The sequence below is a fragment of the Lissotriton vulgaris genome, chromosome 2_1 (genome assembly GCF_964263255.1).
Source record: "Lissotriton vulgaris chromosome 2_1, aLisVul1.2, whole genome shotgun sequence".
NCBI classification, from domain to species: Eukaryota; Metazoa; Chordata; class Amphibia; order Caudata; family Salamandridae; genus Lissotriton; species Lissotriton vulgaris.
In genome coordinates, this window is record NC_141687.1 from 793,084,733 (window position 1) to 793,106,634 (window position 21,902).

The 21,902-nt window shown below is 45.6% G+C and overlaps 1 protein-coding gene across 3 annotated transcripts in view; it reads right to left on the reverse strand.

The window, feature by feature from the left end:
* The window catches only part of WIPF1 (WAS/WASL interacting protein family member 1), a 504,830-nt gene that overhangs the window by 107,847 nt on the left and 375,081 nt on the right, over nt 1-21,902 (reverse strand). For all 3 annotated transcript variants that reach the window (XM_086956166.1, XM_086956167.1, XM_086956168.1), the window contains one exon: nt 2,839-3,015. In XM_086956166.1, the coding sequence (XP_086812292.1) occupies nt 2,839-3,015 (177 nt within the window). The remainder of the gene's footprint in view (nt 1-2,838; nt 3,016-21,902) is intronic.

Below are 21,902 nucleotides of genomic sequence, written 5' to 3' on the forward strand. Positions count from 1 at the left end.
TGAGCATTGTTTGCCGGATATGGCCCGTGGTGTGTGCGTTGCAGTCGATCATGTGGTGTGCCGGATTCCCGAGGTTTCGGTCGGGTGGTGGGGGGGCCCAAAATCTGGGGGAATTCAGTTGGGGGGGGCTCAACCTGGAAAAGTTTGAATACCTCTGCTTTAAGCAGATGTAATAACTATTGCACATGCTATAAATTTGTTCTCACCAGCGAGGGTGGAGAGAAATTTCAGGGGTGAATATGGTGATAAGCCACCACCAGTTGGCAGCGGGGGTATATTTGTGTCATGTTCGCGGTTGAAAAGGCCTTGGTTTCGGGTCAAGGTAATGTGATTCTTCTACATGACCCTATTTGTATTCTATAGGCCTGGCCATTTTTCCCTTATTCTTTTCAAACCAGTCTGCTACTAGACTGATATGCATGTTTTGTCAGCTGCCAGCTGGGTTTCTCTGTTCAGCTAAATGCTTGGGGTGGCCTTCATGGGTCGTGTCTGTGTAGGTGTTCGCATGTCTGGACAGGGGTGGAGACATTGCTATGCGAGCGCAAAATCCCCTGCTCATTGGCATGTTTAGAGAGGTTGAGTCACCAGTGGAGTTTCTTGCAAGAATTTCCTTTAAAACTGGTGTCGTCAACAGTATGAAGCATATTCACAGATGGTGCCGGCTTGTCCTATGCCTGTGTTATTTCCCTCCGTGGGAAAAGAGACAAAGCCCCTTGTATTGCGCTAATTCTGCCCTGTGACGAGTGTCAGATATTCCCCTCTTTCCAAGGCTTCTTGTGTTATGATGGTAACAGTAACTCCCATCATTTCTGGGAGCATGAAGAGTGTGTTGAGTTTTGAGCAACATGACCAATTGTTTCTGGTGTCTTTTACCTCTCCTTTTCCCCCAATTTAACAGCTAATGTAGTTGTCCCAGTTTCATTTCAATTGCCATTATGTATGTTGATAGTGTCTGCAAAAGGTCCACTTGCATCTCTAGTTTATCGGTGTGTAACGAGACAGCATTTACTAGTACACCACGAGAATTATTCCGAGAGTTATACCCTTTGGGGAGCTGTTGCCTTTACCTATTAGCTGAGAGAATATGTCACAAGATCTAAGTTCTCCCCCTGAGACAGTGGAGGATGCTGTTATTGAGATCGATTCAAAAAGCTTTGTGACTGCATTTGGACACGGGAGGGTTATTAGAGTTTGCCAAAAACAAGTCAGGCTATTGAGGGTTTATGATTAAAACTACTGGGGAAACACAGACATTAGGAGTTACAGAACATGAGTAGGCTAATTTTACAGGCTCTTCGCCCCAGTCAATAGCAGGAGATGGGTATAAAAGAGGAAACACTTCTTTCTTATGAAGAGGCAGAGGCTTGTTTTTACCACAGAGGTCCACTTGCATGTGACAAGACTGAGGCTTGGTCAAGCATGTAACTTAGTATGAGCCCCCTATCTTGGTGATGTGTGCAATAATGGGTTGCATGTTGGCCACAGCCAAGTCCACACACCCAGCATTTGCCTAATCCCCTCAAAGTGCCTGGCATGAATGCCTGTCCACTAAGATGCAGTCCAAACTTTGTTGTGTGGCTCAACAATGTTGCTCAGTGCCTCACTATCTTCAGAGAGGGCAGTTTGGGCATGTGTCAAACGAACAATGCAGTTCACCATCATGCGCACCCCCCCTCCCATGAGTCTAGCACACCCTGAAGGTCGGCACTACGTTTAGTGACAAGCATAGCAAAAATAGAAAAGGGCCGTTGTAGGTCTGCTGCAAGCCTTCTGGAGTTACAGATCAGTTTTCAGAATCCATCAGCATTCAATCTGTGTGAAGAGATCATAGATGTTTTTGGTTGGCGCAAGTGAGGTGGGTGCCAGGAGCACCTTGGAAGGAGAGTTTCATGCTGCAGAACTAGAAAAAAGCAAGCTGAAGCAGATATGAAAGTGAATGGGGCGAGGGGGCTGGCTACTGGGATTGCAGGTCAACTTTTAAGCAGCAAGTAGTCTGGTATTAGAAAGCCATACTGTTTGGATATTGTAGGTAAAGCTCACTGTTGAGAGTCAATGCAATAAAAGCTACACACAGGGTTCACAGCCTCCATGACTCACCAAACTGAACCTTCTTGATGACCACAGAAGTATAGGTTGATTGACCGGCACAAGGGGAGGATCAGTGGCTTGGCTGGAGTGCTGGCTGACAGGACAATGGAGTTCGGCTGGCAGGCACAAACATGGGACCACCAAATCGAAATCACTATTGCAGGTTTTAATTTCCCTTGTATACAGTATGGCAGCGAAGAAGAGTATAACCATGGTGCTGTTGATTACGTAGAGTTTGACAGTAGAAAAATACTTAAATGAGGGGCCACAAGCTGCACACCTTGCCCCTGTTGCACTGACTTCGGTGGCCCAATTGTCTACACAACACCCTGCTGCTCGCTCAAATTACCCCGGCTCCGCAGGCAGATGGGAGAGTCTGGTTGTAAGGGGTCTGCCAGAGAGAGGCAAGAACGTGCATGCAGGCCTTCAAGGGCACGAGTGAGAGGGGCGGCTTCCATGGTATTGAGCAGGACGTGGAGTAGACGGTTTAGCCAACAGTCACTGTAGTAACAGTACCTTTCTTTTTTTCCACCTGTCACAGCTTTACTTATTATATGGCATAAATGCAAATAAAAATGTGGCTGAGCTAGACACCGCAGTGAGCGCAACAGCACAACAATATGAAGTGAATTATGATAATAAATACAACTAAATGTGATCATGTAAGGCACAAAATATGTCATTACCACTGCAAGCTGAAAGCTACCATCTTAACAGATAGAAAGAAGCAGGTATGAGTCTACTTTTTACCATTTCCTCGGTTTCCAGCTGATTTAAGCTTTGGCATTCCTCCTTGAAATAATCCTCCTAAACCAGGTCCTCCACCACCACCAAATCCAGGGCCGCCGCCCCCGCCACCACCACCACCACCACCAAGGCTTCCACCACCTCCTCCTCCGCCTCCTCCACCAACTGATCCTTTGGGTTCTGTCAAGATATAAAAATTATCAGGTAGAATGACACCAAGTATATGCACAATGATGCATTTTTTCTTGAAAATAATTGATGAACATTAGGGTTATAGTATAACATCTATGAAACCATCTGACCTGCAGTTAAGGTGCCTGAGAGAAACGAAGTACAACACCATAATGAAATGACAATGCCTCTTAGACAAACTTGTTCATGGTAATTTATGACCTCACTGATTGCTGCTGGTACAACCAACCGCATACTCAGGCACTGCTCATATAATTGTACTATTGAGACATTAGATCACAGTTTTCTAGCTTGGTTTAACATGAGTACTCAGCTTACATGTTTTCACAATACTTAAAGGGACGTACAATAAAAGTGTCATAGAGATACCTCTATAGTTGTAGTGCTGCACAAGTAACTGTTGCTTCAGCATCTCTACTTTGCAACACTGCATTAGTGATCACCTTTGTCTCTCTCCGACTCGTAGTGTGCTACTGCTGCGCCCTTTCAGATCAACCAACATGTATTATACCTTCGCACCACAACCTCAGAGAGGATGAGCCACCGTTAATATTTTATGCAGCGCTCTGCCCCTTGCTCATCCACTCTTACTCTGCGCTATCTTGTCTCTACTGTAGTCTTGCATTCATCTGTTCATGAAGACTTTATTTTTTATATTACCAACACACAAGTAGTTGTCTGCAATTGCTTGTTTAGCATTATCAACATAAAAGCATTATTAGCCAAACGCAATATTGCAAAGCAAGGCTCCAAGGAATGGATAGATACATTATTATGAAAGATGTAGATCCATATACCTGGCAAGAGGCAGTCGGCAGAAACATGCCAACCTCTGGTGTCCTTGGACATTCGGTCTTGGTTCAGGTATCAAAGCACTGTATTCGAATATGATCGCTATATACATCGCCAGAAACCTGATCATTTATTCAGCAGTGCTCTTGACATTGGTAAATGTGCCTTGTATAACTTTGTCTCCCTGTAATGGACTACCATGTAACTCAAAAGTCATACATTGACTTATGGCGTATTTGTATATGTTCTATTGAGTAACGCTGCCACATACAATGTTGGGATTTTTCCCTAAAACTGTGCAAAATGCTAAAACAAAATGTTAATAAAAAGATTTAAACAAAAAAAAAACATTGTGTCCCTGTGTTAATGTGAAAAAACTATACTATGCGATACAAAAATATACAACGTTGGTCTCCAATCATTCCTTGTCATATCCCTCATGTTGAATGGCTTCAGTTCTGTTATACTATAGAAGACTGGTCAGAATAGATTAGAACAGGGTCCCCTTCTTATAACTTGGCACTTTCTTCCAATATTACTGGATCACCGGGCACAACCACCATTCATGTCAACATATGTCATCTACATTGCCATGCATCTGTTTTAGCTTATTGGTTGTCATATACAAATTGAACATCGATGTATACATCGCCTCTCTTTTCTGAATGCTTTTGAATATTTTGATGATGCCGCTCTCTTGTCTTTAACCCGGCGAGTCTCCAGGTCCTTATTAATTCCTTTAATGATTTGATGCAAAGCATAGATTTAAAGATAAATCCAGGGAAATCTTTTACAATGTCACGTCAAAGCATTGAAGGAAAAGCATATACCTTCTTTTTTAAAAGGCACCAAGATTGCAAGCATGTAGCAATTCTGCTACTTAGGCTTGATGCTCTCAGCTAATAGGAGTTGGAATGTGCTCAGCGCGGTGAGTGCGGCTAACAAGTCCAGGAACATTGAGGGGATATTTAGATTCGCTGCCAAACTAGGTAACAAACCTACACCAGAAAAGTTAACTTTTTACAGTGCTAAGATGGAAACTGCTGTAACATATGGAGTGGGTATCTGCAGGCTTAGTTGACAACAATATCCTACAAAGACTAGAGGACACATTTCTGAGAAGGTTGTTAGCGGTACCAAAATAAATGCACGGATCTATTGTACATATGGCCTTTCCAGTCTATTTTGGATATTATAGCGGCCAAACGTTTGCTATTATGGCACTCCGTTTGGACAAAACCAGAGGCTCAACTTACCCAAGAAATACATGGATTGCATGGCCCTATGGATCAGGCTCACAAAATACTGTGGTTGTCCCATGTTTATAAGAGCTTGCAACTGATAGAAGTAAAGGATACAAACCTGTGGGAGTAGCTAGAAAAACTCACATTTCCCTAAAACCGTATTAAAATAGTATGTCTGAGATAAGTGCTTGAGAACAACCAAATTTAGGGAGGTGTCTAAAAGTTCTGTGATGGCATATACATCATACCTAAGCCATCAAGGCTTACAGAGTTATCGTCACAAGATGGAAAACATTTACCACAGATTTCTCATAAGATTCCATTTCACTACAATACATCATCTGGTAGCTTTCCAGATGAGAACAAAATGGACCCATAATGACGTTAAATGCCCATCTGACAATTCTACGACACAATCCACCATGCATGTAACCCTCTTTTGTAAATGTTATCTTGAATGTACATAAAAGTATGTAAAGACTCTGTTTTTTCATGAAGGTTTGTATAATTATCAAAAAGCATACCCCATTTTAATGGGCATGTTTGACATCAAGGTCATTTATGTTTTAGCAAAATATTTTATAAATGTTATAGGAATAAGGAAAGGACTGCTGGAAAACCTATAGCACTTTATTATTGATAGATTCAGTCCATTTTCTTTTAGCACTGTGCAATTTAGATCTTCAAAGATTAATTCTTAAGATTGTGACCGATATTTTCTTACTTGTTTGCATTTTAACTAGAAATTCAATTTGAGAAATTGGGTATCAGCACATTGCAGTTTACTCATTGCTTTTATTTTAATCAGAAATTCTATCAATGAAAATGGGAGTGGAGTACTGTCTTTTTTATTTTATTACCTGTATTTTGATGGATGATTTTTTTTTTGTGATGTTGTGCTTTTATGGTTTATTAACGCTATAAACTGAATAACGTTTATTTGATTGAATATTTTTTAAACACCCCGCCATAGTTATTACCATTGGGTTGCTCAACCTTATTCTTATTCACCTGATATGTACAGCACCTGGCTACTCGACAATGGGCTTCCCCACGCTTTCAACAACTGCTGGAGGGTAGTTAAAAATTAATGAGATTAGGGTAACAGGTAAGCTTTTAGTTTCTTTCTAAAACTCATAACAATGTTGTCTTTTCTCAAGCTAATCAGCAGAGAGTTCCAGAGTTTGGGTGCCAGAAAAGTGAAGGAGCGACCTCTACTTCCAGCACTGAACTATGGGAACAGCAAGAAGCTCAAGATTGCTGGTCCTGAGAGTCCTGTTGGTCCGATGGGAGGTGACCAGCTTTTGGAGAACACGAGGGCCCATTTTATATTTTGCCCTATGTGTGATGCATAGTGCCTTGAATTGTACTTTACATCTTATCGACAACCAGTGTAGATTTTACAAAGCTGCACAGGTTGATACTGTTTTAGGGATACCTAACAGAATTCGAGCTGCATTTTGGATCACAATTCTCTGTGGATCCATCCGGAGCCACTTCAGAGTTTTCCTTAAGGCTCTCATAAGAACAAAGCAGCTGCCAGGCAGAACGTAACAACTACACTTGTTTGCTTATAAGGAATACAAAGACCTCACATCCATTTTTGAAAAGGGCTGAAGATACAGAAGGAAAAATGCACAGCAGCAATCTTCATAACCTTGGGATCTCTTCAGAGGTGGAAACCCTGAGCAGTTCCTAGAAAACTGGATTTGTACCTGATCCTAAAAGACAGCCTGTCAGCTTGCTTTATAATGGAGCAAAAACACAACCCTAGTCTTGTGACCCTGTCCCTTCTGGAATGCCCACATGACTTGTCATTGATAGACTATTCGACCACAGACAGATGAAGAAGCTGCCTTCAACAGATTAGGTTTATATCATCTAGGGCTGTGGTCTTTATGGACTAGACCCAATTCGTTCAGCGACAACAGAGGTCACATGAAGACGTAAAGAAGAAATCAAGAGCCATGCACTTGGAGTACTAACGTCTGTTCCGGGATTTGTCAGTATTCCAATAGTATTTGTCCTTCATGAAGCTTTCTCAGACTGGCCCATGGAGCCCTAGGGGCCTGATGGCTAGAAACAGTGGAGGTTGATACAAGTCTCCACAGATGCACCACAAGGAAACAAAGCAAAGGAGAAAGGACAAAACGGGCACATCACCATAGTGTGATCAGTGAGCGGCTTGATAAAGAAATGCAGGTGGAGCTGGACTGGAGAGCAGCCGAAGATTCTAGGCCATAAAGAGGATTCCAGCCGACTCTTTGTATGACTTTTCCCTTGGATGGGTCCACTGAACCTCATGCTTGAAAGACACGTCTATCTTAGTAGCTGGCTAAATGGAGGATGCTTTTGATGAGGCCGCTGGGGCTGCTAATGAATACGGTGTACAGGAGCATGTACCAGCACTGAGATTCACCTTCAATTTGATTGGGAGTGCTGTTGAGGGACAACATTTCAGATTAGGCTGGTGAGTAACAATGGCAGCTTCATTGTTGCATCCCCTAGCAAGGTAACATGGTGCTGTGAGCTCCAATAGTTTGGGTTTAGGTTATATGAGGCTGAACAAGGGAGACAGATGCTTTTGAGGCTGATGTGTACGATGGGAGGGTTCTTCAGGGGGAGATAGGTTTTTGAGGTAGTGTAGGGCGGGGTTGCAATGAGGGGGATCTTCAGAGCGGTCGTGGGGGGTGGAGTTGTACTGTTTTTTCTTTCTTTTTCTATTCAAGCGTGACTCAGGGTTCGGTGAAAAAATCCCAGCAATAGTGCATGACATATGCGGACGCCATGGGGGAATCACACACGTTTTGAGTGTTAATATGGAACATTAATGGACTGGGTGGCAAGATTAAATGGAGTACCATATTGCAATACTTAAAGAGGATGTTTAGACGTGAGGTGGCTACGCCTCTCCTTGGCACCAAGTGCAATTTCCTGTGTATATATGGCACTGTGAGTGTCCCGCAAGTAGTCCCGACTAACCACATATTGAGTGTGGCCATACTTGTTAAGAAATTCTCCTCCTTTGAGGTCACAAACACCATCTTTCATAGTCAGGGTAAATACCCTGTAGTATTGGAGTTCTTTCAGTGACACCTCTGGACATGTATGCTTTCCCACCTTTAGTGAACACAACCCTGCGGTTAATGATTTGGCTGCTCCCACCCCTCGGTACATCATACTTCTGTGAGAGCTGGGTCACTTTAATGAGATAACACATCACAGTCTGGGCTGTCAAACCTCAAGGGCGAGTAAGGCATCTAGGGGCTTTGTGCTGCAATACTGAGCTGTGGTCTAGTGCCTTGGAGAGGCATAGTGCTTCTGGCATCCTAGGGAGGGGCATATATGTTTTAATCTTTAGCCCACAACCACCGTTCTATCTGTTACTACTTCTTAAAATTCGCGATTGAGCTGCACTGTGTGTCAGAAGTCCAGATTCTAGCACAGAGCATCTCTGACCATGCATAGTTGACCTGGCGATTGAGCATCAATATGGGGGCAGAGAACATTTTGGAAGATGACTGCACTGAGGTTCATGGAAGATACATTTACTGAAATCTGCAAAATACTACTTTCATTAAAATAAAGGTTTGGTCCAGTTCTAATGTGTTCTTTGAGAATCTTTTAAGGCAGTGATCCAAGGCAAGGTGATGGCCTACTTGCAGAACAGGTAGATAGGGAGGCGGACACAGTTGTGTTGAAGGAGACACTATTGGACCCTGGAAAGAAGAGCATGTGAACACCGGGGAGGAACAGAGACTATCATATAGAGTATACGCTTACATTGCTGAAACAGACAGCCAAGTGCTGCTAAGAAGAGGTTGGGCACTCACAACAGGAGATAATAATTAGGAGACAAGGAAAGAAAAATGCTATATTATCTCTCTGCAAGTGAAAAGGCAGACAGACTGGTTGCGAGGATAAAAAGTATCAAAAATTAATGGACTCTAGGACCCTGCAAATAGCCCAGGCAGAATACTATGGGCAGTTGTACTTCAAAGTTTGCTATAAACTGGTAAACTAATATGTGCTGCAAGCCCACCGGCCAGAAGTAATTGGGTGTGCTTGTCAAGTGTGACCCTGATGTGGCATGTAACTCTATAGCTCCTATTCAGGAGGCTCTTAGAGTGGATCTGTGGGACTGGAACAGGATATCAGCATCTCATACAGACTGTCAGACAGACATCTGAGGTCCCAGGGCAGGTCTTTAGGGCAATGGGAGGACAGGTGTCCTCGTTGCAGTAGAGGTGAAGGTATGAAGGGACGGACTCCACAGGATGAGCCAGATACATGCTGTCACTCATGTATTAAGGTTGAAGTGTTAACCTGTTTAAAGATGCCAATCTGCTAAGTCTCTTGAACTGGGGTCAAACACTGGAAGATCTTCCACTGGCCACACAGTGGTGCTCAATTATTACTGCAGCGCACTTAAAAGACTTGGGTGGGTTTGTAGCATAAACAAGAAGACCCTACAACGGTTTCATGTTTGGCTGGGAGAGGTGGCGACTTGCTGGTATTCTGTTTCTGGGACTTGATAGCTAGGCCAAGTTTGAGGGTATGTCTGAGTGGGTGATCACATTGGATCCTTTGACGACCTGTCCACGTATGACTTTCAAAAGTCACAATTCTATAAATTCCTGCATCTTTAAAAGCCCTACCTTCACACTTCCATTGTCCTCTTTAGGCTAAACACAGTACTGAGAGTCTTAAAATAAAAGCGGTGTCAAGAACGTATAGAACCCCGATCACCAATGCACCAAATCTCTTTATATCCATCAGAGAAAAATTGGAAAAGGGCGTGGGAACCCTTACTGATGAGAAGAGTGGACCCGTAGGTTACAATCGCTACGCATGAAATATCCATGTTAGCAAGGCAATCACTTGATCACATTTGAAAAAGGAAAATTTCATTCAGAAGCACCTGAACTACCTGAGGTGTTTTCGCCACATGGGAGATTTTTACCACACAGCATGGAGAAGCCGGGTGATCTGGAGATAATAGGAGGAGAAGGCCAGCATGTCATCTGCAGTCATAGGTTCCCAATGGACATCAATGATGGTCTTCTTAGGTTTCATCCATTATTTGAAGCTTAATATTAACACTAAAATTCTAGTCAATAAATGCTATCTTCTAGCTAAGCGAGTCCTACAGCACTGTAGGCGAGAGAACAAGTGAGAGGCATGCATAGGTTCTCCTGGCTGGAGGCACCAATATACCAAATGAGGGAATGGCCTTGTAAACACACAAGTTTGGGTTGTTGGGAATGCGTCATATTGCAGCTTCCCCTGCAGCCGATCCTGTTATCACTTTTCCTACGATTGGGATAGGATTGTCCTAGTGCTTATTTGTTCTTCATAATAATTGTTCCCTTGAATGCCTGTATATGTATAATTTCGGTTGTTGGATTTAACTTCAAATTCAGTATTTTGGTGATTAACCTGTAGCATGTATTTTTGCTATTGTTTTTCATTACAATATGCCACATGCTGATTAATGTTCAAAGTAAACAGAGACAGGGTCAAGACAGCCAAAACACTCCGCTGATGTGCATCTTGGATAACATGGAGAGGCTATTTTATTTATCTGCAGGGTCTCTTATTTTGGCACAGCAGCAGTTGTGTAGATGCGTTAGAACATTAAACACAAGGGATATGGTTTTCAGTGCTTTCCAAAGAAGATGCTTCGAGACCTTATCAAATGTCGACATAAGTTGTCCTTTTCTTAATCTACTGAATCTTGTCAGACACGGAGAAATGCATTACCTTCTGTGGATCAGTGTCTGTTCTCGAAATAATTAGTTTACCAAAGATTTTCACTGGGTGTTAATTTGCTGGATCATTCCTGCAACCTTTCTTATAAATAAGTATTGCCCTCAAATCTGATTAAGGAATGGGGCACCTTTCATTATGACATTGGACAGATGTAGTATATACAGGGCCAACAGTTCTGCTTCAGACATATGAATGAGAAGGTATTCTGTCGAAGAGCCAGGTCTTGAGGTGTTTCCTGAAGGTGAGATGGTCCTTGGTCAGTCGTAGGTGTGCGGGGAGGAAGTTCCATGTTTTGGTTGCCAGGTAGGAGAACGATCTTCCTCCGGTGGTGGTTCTTTGGATCCGTGGGACGGTGGCGAGGGCGAGGCTGGCAGAGCGTAGCTGGCGGGTGGGGGTGTAGAATGAGAGGCGGTTGTTGAGGTATTCACGGCCATTGTCGTGGAGTGCTTTGTGTGCGTGGGTGAGGAGCCTGAACGTGATCCTCTTGTTGACGGGGAGCCAGTGAAGGTTTCTCAGGTGAGCGGATATGTGGCTGTGGCGGGGGGATGTCGAGGATGAGTCGTGCGGAGGCGTTCTGTATGCGCTGGAGTAGTTTCTGAAGTTTGGCTGTGGTTCCTGCGTATAGGGCGTTTCCGTGTGAGTTTAGGAAATAGCTCGCTTAATCTTCTCGGGGGGCCCCAGCGCTGGGACACCAGTTCGGAGGTAGCTGTGCGCTTTACAAATACTGGTATTTCATTTAATTTCATACACCATGCCTAGCAAGATTGGGCTAAAAGCCTACCTGAGCACTTAATTATTATCCTTTCCATCAGCTGTTGCAATTTGACTCCTTTGTTGACACAGAGACAAATAAATAAATAAAAGAAGTACAAACACAGTTTTTCACCATGATGTGTAGCTGTGGTTTGACATCAGTTTCTCTGCAACAATATGTGAAAAGGTAACAAAGAAGGTGGATCATGGCTTTAAACCAGCGAAACCTGTGTTTATGAACAAATTAAATTACTTATGCTTAAATTGATTGGCGGTTCAAGGAAAGGTAAAGTCACCTTGTAGACATAGGTTAATGAGTACATTTGTGCGTAGAGTCCAATGTATATCTCCTTATCAGTTATGGTCACTTTACTTTCAAGGCAATGCAGGAAGAATGGTGCAAGGTTTAAGAGTGCAACCACATCCTTTGAATTTTAATTAGTTCCGTCCTCCAGCGCAGAACAACTAGGCATTTATCAGATTGGTTCAGCATGCAAAATGAAAACATCCCCATTGGCTTTGAAGGATAGGTCAAGCTACTTCAGATACATACACACCACAGCCTTTCCACCACTGACCGGAACAACTGCATGAGGTTAAATATCACCTATTCTTCTGCATCATATTAGTAGACATATCAGAAGCAATATCCCCAGATGGAAGGTATACATTAAACCTAAAAGTTATTCACAGCATCCATCTCCTGTAGCCTCACTGAAAATGGAGGCAGTGGTCCTAATCAGCATGGACAGGTCACTTGCATAGTTAAGGTGTTCTGGTCAAATCCGCTTCGAGATAATGTATTTATAATCTGATATACAGTCAATATTCAACGGTTGGGGGCGTGGCTAGCAGCCGACTGTGATGGCCGCGGACTAGAGGAGCTCCCGTCTCCCCATGGTCGATACTGAGTCATCCGCAGCCATCCCCAAGCAAAATTAGAGAGGCAGTGTGGCGATTTACCCCGAGACCCAATCGGAAGCTTACTAGCCCCAAAACGGGAGGGAACGGTGCGTGATCGGCGTGGCCCTACTATCGGAGCCTCCTGACTGCCGGAAAAGATGGCAGCTCCCCGTCGCTGATGGTCGCGCCAGGGTGCTCTGTATGCCCAGAGTGCCTGGAGTCAAGGAAGTGGAGGTGCGGTGGATCGGCCGTGGTGCCGTTGCAAGAGGCAGGGGAGCAGCGGTATGCTGTCGAGGTGGCCGGCGTGCCCCCCGGCGGACCCAGGAGCGGAGGGCCTACACGAGGCCCCAGTGTCGGGGCCTAAGCGGAGGACACTGCTGCAGCCGGCCCAGAGATCGACTCCCGCCCAGGAGGGAGCGGGTGAGTGGTGGTGGCCGCCGGCCTTTTCTACGGGCCCGCGAAATAGAGGCACCTTTGGGGGCAGAGACAATGAAGGTATGCTGCAGGGGCCCCGAGCAGTCACATGAACCCGGGTGCCCCATTGTGCGTCCCGACCGGGGCTGGGCCCAATTGAGCGCCGCTTTTGAGAGACGGCCTAGCGGCAGGAGCATGGTGACACCCCCCCCCCCCCAGATCCTGGATGACACTGGCTGATTGAGGTCAGTGGGGTCTTTGTGGTAATGCTATACCGGTGGCCGGAAGGACCGGGACGCTAAGCAAAGTCCCGGCTTGACAATTAGTCAGCTTCATTTCTTGACTTCAGCTTGAGGGCTATTTTGGTGAACACTATTATGCTCTTTCAGGGTGCAGCCAAATGTACATATTGATGTTTAAGTTGGGGCCTATTTAACTATGATACTCCGGCGCAGGAAAACACTACAACGCGCCAGCTTATAGATTACCGGGGGATATTGCAGGCTGGAGGATGCCTATGTCAGCAGCCACTATCTCAGATAAACAACGGATTTTTAGGGACCTGCTGAATTGCGGAGGCCCTTGATTGATAGCCGGCTATAGGGGGAACACCCCTGAGGTGGGGTCAGGAGCTGGGAGTCGACGGCTGGCTGTGGTGTCGGGCGGCATCCGGCACGCTTCCCTCCACGGCCTGTGGACTGCACCTACGGACGCTTTTGGAGATCAGAGTGGTGTATGGTGGTACCTGCGGGTGTCGGACAGCAGGAGCGGAGGAGGAGGGGATGAGTGTGTCTTCCCGGGCTATCGGCGAGAACATCCACTGCCAGTGATATATCCCGGGGGCACAGTAAACAAGGCCCGGTGGTGAATCCGGGGCTGTAGCGGCAGGCCGAGAGGGGGACGTGCGGACTCGCGTTCTTGCCCTGGGCCGGACAAGTGGGGCTGCGTCCATACAGCAGTCGAGAAACCAGTGGGAGGACGTGTGGTGGCTGGACTCGTCTCCCGCTCCCCCACGTGCATCAAGTAGTGGTGCTACTGACGCAGTGTCAACATGGCGACTGGGGGAAAGGGCCTCAGGAACAATACCCAAAAGCAAATGGCTAAATTTGCATGGGCTAAAACTGGCGACAAGGGCGACTCCCCGAGATCCGACAAAGAATCCGACACGGGAGGAGGAGCTACACTAGAAAGCAAGATGGCCGCATAAGCTCCCGGCTCCGCCGACCTCCGCCAGCAGCTCGTATATCCTGCAATTTATCCTGCTTTTACACCTGACTCCCGTGTACACGAGGAGTGACTGACTCTGAAGGTGCAAATCCCGAACTTTTTAACTCATCGGGTGACGCAGATACGCCGGGTTTCATTCTCGGCCTAACTCAGCGTGGAAGCCGGGGCCTCGATTTCCAACCCATCCGGGCTGGAGTTGAACAACATCGGCTGTGGACTTTGGGCTTCGTCCGGTCTCCCGAACGGAGACACACTTTACTTGTTTCCAACGGCGATTTAGTATCCTGTCTACACCGCAGACGCTGCAGCGTGACTCTTCGGTTGCTGCGGTCCTGTATCCGACGCCTGGAGACACCGTAAGCCTCCCGGGGGCGACGGACCGGAGCCCTGACTAGCGGCGAAGGTGTAGAAATCGTGAGGTGAGGGCGCCCATTGTTGTCTGCTCCGGTTGTGCCTGCTAGCCCGGAGTAGTCGACTTCCGGGGTTCATATCCTGCTCTGTCGCTTCGCGAGAGGAGATGGAGGGGGCAGAAGGCACACCATCGCTGCATGCCGTAATGGCGGCCATTGGGGCGCTCCACTCGCAGATCATCGTCCAATACCAGGCACTGTCTGAAACAGTGGACAGTATCTGCCGGAGACCGGACGGTGACTTTTTGGCATTATATCAGCCAGCTGTAATACTCATGGAACATTGTATGCTCAACTTCGAGGACCCTGTGCGGAAGCCGGATTCCGTGTGCGCTGCTGATCCCTACAGGATAGATCGCGCGCCCGTGAACATTGTTAGCTTCCCCTGCTGGAGCCATATCCCGCTAAATATCGACATGGACAACCTTGAGTGCCTCAACAAGATCACCAGTGGCTATCAGAGAGTTTCTTTATCCTTCCACGCTTTTCCTCACTTGCTCTGTGGATACCGTGAACTTTTATCCTTTCTTCGATTCGCTCATACTGACTTGAACTTTTATGAACGCTCTGCTTCTTTCACTGTTGTTGTGGTCTGGGTTATAAGTGCTCTAGTGAAGAATCGTACCAACCAGGGTTAACTTGTGTTTTTTTTTTTTGGGGGGGTTTGGCATAATATTTTAATTTGCTGCTGGGATTGTGACCTGTAATGTACGGGAGTCAGGTGGTGTGTATCATACTTCCCCGGATTGATTTTATATTTCGCTGCATTCTATTTTGACCGTGTTTCGGGGTGGTCGCATCTGGTGGGGGGTAAGGGAGTCCGGGAGTGTGTTTTTATCGCTCCTCCTCCACTTCTCTTCTCTTTTAGGGATGTTTCTGGGCGACAGGCACGCTGCTAGTGGGTTAGGCCGTAGCCATTGCAGGGGTGCAGGGTGGGGGGGGTTTGTTATTTTGCCTTTGTTTTGTTCTATGGCCCCTTTTTCTTTCTTTCTCTCTCTTTTTAGGGTATTCTTCTGGGCGACAGGCACGCTGCTAGTGGGGTAGGCCGTAGCCATTGCAGGGGTGCAGGGTGGAGGGTGAGGGGGGGTTTGGTATTTTGCCTTTGTTTTGTTCTATGGCCCCTTTCTTCTTCTTGCAGTGTCCGGTAGCAGTACTTTCTGTTTCATCCTGAAGTATACGAGTGGGCGGGGCCTGAGGGTGGGCGGCTACGATGAGAGATCGGTTGTTCCGTTCTTTACCCTCCTTGAGCTTGCTAGCGCTTGCGTCTTTACTGTTCCTTTTAAATTGGTCCGCAACTACCTTATTACACCTACCCGCCTTTATTATACCTTCGAATGTGTGGCTCCGGATATCCTGTATCTTCTTCTTTATCTGGTCTCTGGGGGAGGGGGTGGTGGGTTAAACGTAAAACGAAACCTTATGAATATCATGCGAACTGCACTGTGTTCAATGCACCGTATATCCTGTACCGCTGCCGGACCTCAGGGTTGCCGGCTGAAGAGCTGTGTTATTGGATCTCCTGATACGTATCGCCTAAATGTAGTGTCCGGCCCCTGTGGTTGTAGGTCTACTTCTGTAATTTTTGCTGAAACGATATAATAAAGGTTTAAAAAAAAAAAAAAAAAAAGAATCCGACACGGCACCACAGATGAAGCCCCTTGAACCTACCCTTCATGATGTAATGGCGGCCATAAGTGGAGTACGCACGTCCGTGGACTCGGTAACAGTGGAGGTTTCTCTCCTCCGAGCCGATTTTCGCAAAATGGACGAGAAAGTCAAGGAACTTAAAATAGTTACCACGGCCCTCCAGACAGACACCTCTGAACTGTAAACGCAAATGCTTGAACTACAATGGACAAATTCTAACAGGAGGGGGGAGAGAGAGAGTGTCAGTGGATTCAGTCTCCCAGGTTACATGAATAAACAAAGTGGAATCCACTCAAAGTGATAGTGATCCCTAGAGTGATGGGGAACACACAGTGTTGTTTAAATGCCCCTCACACACCAACAGGCCCCTTGGTGTCATGCTTCATCATCGGGGCCTTCGCACCCCTCTACAGGATGCGGCGTGCTGCGACTCGCGGATACGCAGGAGCACTTGGAAGTGAACTATGTGTGGGGGTGTGTGTTGTTACAAAGTGTGAGTGAGGTGAGGTGAAAAAAGGTGAATAGTTAAAAAATACCTGGCACGTGGGAGGAAAAAATACTTTATTTAAATCCCCGGCTGGTATTATTAAAACAAAAGTGCAGGGCGTGGTTTAGATAGATACGTGTTAGGGTATCCAGACCACTGTATTAAGATGTCAACATGTTTCGGAGGTCACAGCCCCCTTCTTCAGGTCAAGGGTTAATGCACTTACCCTCCCCTTACTCACATGTAAAATGTAAAAGTGTTATTAAAATTTTTTTACCACAATGTGTAATATTCCTAACAGTGTTTTTATGTTAGTGAATGTCGTTGCGCCCAATTGGCGTAAAAACCTGTGGAGAGAAATCATAGATAAACATACAGATCTATAATGCACAGGCCAGTGGAGAAGAAAAAGCTTCTCTAAATACATCAAGGTTGAACCAAAAATAATGGGACCCTGGAGAAAAAAATAATATATATACACAAGGACACTACACAGTACTCACAAACATACGCACAAAACACCAAAATTACTCTCAGCTCTGATGGAAGGAGAGCACACAAAAAGAAAGATAAGTCTTACTTAAAGTTCCCAACTATAAGACCTCATGAGCCTATGCGTATATTGGGGGATCCTTCCTTTCTGATCAGAAATGACCTATGACACATTAATGTCAGGGGTTCAGTTGGCAAACAGGGTACTGAATGCACCAAATATAAAGAAACAAATGCTCCTCTCTGTGGTCCAAAACTCACGGTTACTGCAATGGCTAATTGCCTGCCTTCCCTCAACGCGGCTCCGATGAAGTGAGCTAAGATTGATTCAAGGCCCTTATATATACTATCCCTGTTGGTAATTAATGGTAGTAAATTGGTTAATGCGATCCGGGGGATGCCCAAATACGGAGATAATAATCTCCGAGCGTCCGGTGTTGCGCTAGCGGCTCACACTGCTTTACGCGCATGCGCATACTAGCTTCTCCGGTACGCATGCGCGGCACACAGAGCGACCGCGCATGCGCTAACGGAGAAACACTGTACTGTTTCCCAAAGAAGGAAAGCAGCGCGCTTTAAAAAAAATAGCTGCCTTTGCTTCGAATTAAGCGCGTTTGTGGTAAATTATACGCATAGGGAGGCTGGAAGACACATGTCTTTATGTACAAGGAAAGGCTCAAACTTTAATATTTAATAATAAATTAAAGGAAGCCAAAGAAAGCTTATTCATATTGGGGGACCTCAGGAGGCATGGTCCCTGCTGATAGGTAATAGATCCTATCTTAGAGCTGATAAGCATCGCTTTATGCTTGCGATATGATTTATTAAGACCCCACATTCATGTTTTATAGATGTAACCCCAAATACATCAGCTGTTAATTGCAAATGACCAGATAGAGTTTATCTTAGGAGGTTCCAAGGAATGGAATCGTTGAGCCCAGTGGTGTCGGTTCCCAAACGGAAAACCCACCGTTGCTCTTTTTTCAGGAGGCCCACCTCTGAGGGTAGTTGTTCTATTACCGTCCACTGTAACTCATTTACACAGTGTTGGTGTTCGATGAAGTGAGTTGACATCTTGGTTGTGAGTTTTTTACACCTGATGTTACTTTTGTGTTCATTTAGTCTCACTTTCACAGGTCTGGTGGTCCTTCCCACATATTCTTTTCCACATGGGCACGTGATCAGGTAAACAACATTTTTACTGTTGCAATTTGTAAATGCACGTTGTTCCCATTGTGTCCCATTTGCGAATGTTAAATTCTGGCTCTTTCTAGTAAGGTGGCAGTTGTTACAGTTGCCACACGGGTGGTGACCATGTATGCCCTGCAGTCTTGTTTGGTCCCTCTTTGGAGGGGAGGTCTTGTATGAACGAGCATATCTCTCCAGTTCTTACCCCTTCTATGTGCAAAAAGTGGTTTCTCCAAAGTCAGGCCGCCACTCAAAGTGCGCCAATGTTTATTAACCAATTTTGTAACTTGGTTGGTGACTGGGCTATACGTGGTGACGCAAACTGTCCTTTTCTCGGCATCATCTCCTCGTGGGTTATCCTCCAGAAGGGCCTCACGGTTGTTATTTCTGGCCCTTTTGAATGCATTGTTAATCACAGTCTCCGGATATTTTCTCTGTCTCAGTTTAATGCTGAGATCCTTGGCCTGAGTTTTGTATCTGGCAATATCACTGCAGTTCCGACAAAGACGTAGGAACTGTCCATAGGGAAGGTTCTCTCTCAGATGACGTGGATGAAAACTGTCAAATCTGAGGAGACAGTTCCTAGCTGTCGGTTTAAAGTGAGTTTCTGTTTTGAGAATGCCTGCTTCGTGGTAAATATTTAAATCCAAGAAGACCATACTGGTATCCGATGCCTGATGAGTAAATTTCAAAAAGGCATTCTGATTGTTCAGCCAGTTGGTGAACTCAGTTATCGTGGTCTCATCTCCTTCCCAGATAACCAGAATATCGTCTATATACCTCCGCCAGGTGCGAATCCTCGCCCTGTGTCGGTTGTCCGGATGAAGGATTTTCGTAGATTCCAAGTGATGGACGTACAGTCCGGCCAGACTTGGGGCAAATGTACTGCCCATACTGGTCCCATGTTTCTGCCAAAAGAGAGTGCCCTCATACTCGAAAAAGTTTTTCATAAGGGCCAAAGAGATGCACTCCAATACCACATTTCGTGGGGTGTGGTATTCCCAACTAGTAGAATGCAGTACCTCCTCAATGATTTGGATGGTCTCATCATGAGGGAGACTCGTATAGAGGCTCTCCACATCTAGGCTGAGCAGCATCTGGGAAGTGGGATCAAAAGTCTGGTTATTCAACAGTTGAAGTACTGCTTTGGTGTCACGCAGATACGTATCAGTGGCTTGTACAATTGGTCTCAGAAAGGAATCCGCAAACTTGGATAATGGTTCCAAAATGGATGAGATGCCGGAGACAATGGGGCGGCCTGGAGGGTTTTCCAGGTTCTTGTGCACCTTGGGTATGGTGTAAAAATACGGGATGCGTGGATTCCTCTGTATCAGGAACTCGGACTCCTTCTTGGTAATCCAATCGTGTGCAAGTGCCTCCTCCACCATGCCTCCTATCTGGACTCTCACTGATTCAGTTGGATCTTCAGTAAGTATCTGATAGTTTCTGTTATCGGAAAGAAGCCTCCTGCATTCCTTGTCATAGGCTGTGGTTGTTTGGATAACCACTGCCCCACCCTTGTCCGCGGGTTTTATAACGAGGTTCTTATTCATCCTCAATTCCTTGATGGCCTCGTTCTCCAATCTGGTCATGTTCTGAAAGACCCTTTGTTTGTTTTCCAGACATTTCAATTCCTGCATCATGGCCTTTTCAAATGCCAGTACCTCGACCGGGAGTTGGTTGTCCAATGGTGTAAATGTTGACTTTGGTTTTAAACCAGTATCTGAAGTCTCTGTGGATGGTTCCTTGTCCTTAAAGAATGCTCGCAGTTTTATAGTCCTGATAAATTCCTGCATTTCCTGGTGTAGTAAGAAAATGTCTGGTTTATTCGTGGGGACATATCCCAAGCCTTTATTCAATACCTCTCTCTGCAGATCAGTGAGGGGCCAGGGGGTTATGTTGATAACTAGGTCCCCCTGTTGCTCGTTGACGCCTGATTCGCTGTCATGCTCCTCGTTACTACACGTGGGTCTGACTCCTCTGTGGGATGCCAATTCACGTTGTTGCCCTTCTTGTTCCGCCCCCTGCGGGATCCTTGGCCCCAGGATAAAAAAGGTTGTTGATTCTGGGGTGCATTAGTTTGGTCTGGAACCCACTGAGGGTACATTTGTCCCATTTGAGGTGGGACAAACTGGTATTGTGGGAATTGAAAAGGGGGCTGATAAGGATTAAATTGAGGTCCTTGAAAACCCCGCCAGCCTCTTTGACGTGGAAATTGGGCTCTTTGTCGATTTGTTGTTATTTCTGATAACCTTCCTGCTCTCCTCACCAGACATCATGGAGGATGAACATGGACTGACCTTTAGCGAGGATGATCTTGATCGTATTCTAGCAGATGACAAACCCTTTGAAGGCCTCAGTAACAGTGACCCGGGCCCTGCTGTAGCGGAATGGGATGAGCTAATGAATACCCGCAAAACCCAAACCAGGACAGCCCTTCATGGCTTACTGATGAGGGAGTATTTAAGAAACAAGATGGCCCCACAGGGTTTACTGGTCAAAACTGAACCGTTCATCTTCAAAGATGACCTTGTTTTTAAAAAAGCATGGTCACTCATCTCATGGCACTGCACCAGGGATTGGCTTGTACTTATAGTCCAAACTGCCGCAAGGAAGTCAGTGGAATTAAAAGTTGAGATCTAAAGACTTGAAGTGCAGCTAAAAGCTTTCATTTCACCAGCGGATCTTAAAAAGGGCTTAGAAGAGCTGAACCAACAAATGAAAGATTTTGAGGCCAGCTTGAAACAAAGCAAATTCAATAAATTGAAAAAAGACAAAGATCGATTTACCCCAGAAAGAGCTTACCCCTACACTCGAGCTGACTATGTCATGAAGGATAATATAAGTGATACGGACAGTGTCAATTCTGATGGCAGTAACTCAAGTAACAAGTCAGGAGGCTTTCAGCAAAAAAAGCAAAGAGGAGGTTTTCGACAACAAAGAGCCCAATTTCCACGTCAAAGAGGCTGGCGGGGTTTTCAAGGACCTCAATTTAATCCTTATCAGCCCCCTTTTCAATTCCCACAATACCAGTTTGTCCCACCTCAAATGGGACAAATGTACCCTCAGTGGGTTCCAGACCAAACTAATGCACCCCAGAATCAACAACCTTTTTTATCCTGGGGCCAAGGATCCCGCAGGGGGCGGAACAAGAAGGGCAACAACGTGAATTGGCATCCCACAGAGGAGTCAGACCCACGTGTAGTAACGAGGAGCATGACAGCGAATCAGGCGTCAACGAGCAACAGGGGGACCTAGTTATCAACATAACCCCCTGGCCCCTCACTGATCTGCAGAGAGAGGTATTGAATAAAGGCTTGGGATATGTCCCCACGAATAAACCAGACATTTTCTTACTACACAAGGAAATGCAGGAATTTATCAGGACTATAAAACTGCGAGCATTCTTTAAGGACAAGGAACCATCCACAGAGACTTCAGATACTGGTTTAAAACCAAAGTCAACTTTTACACCATTGGACAACCAACTCCCGGTCGAGGTACTGGCATTTGAAAAGGCCATGATGCAGGAATTGAAATGTCTGG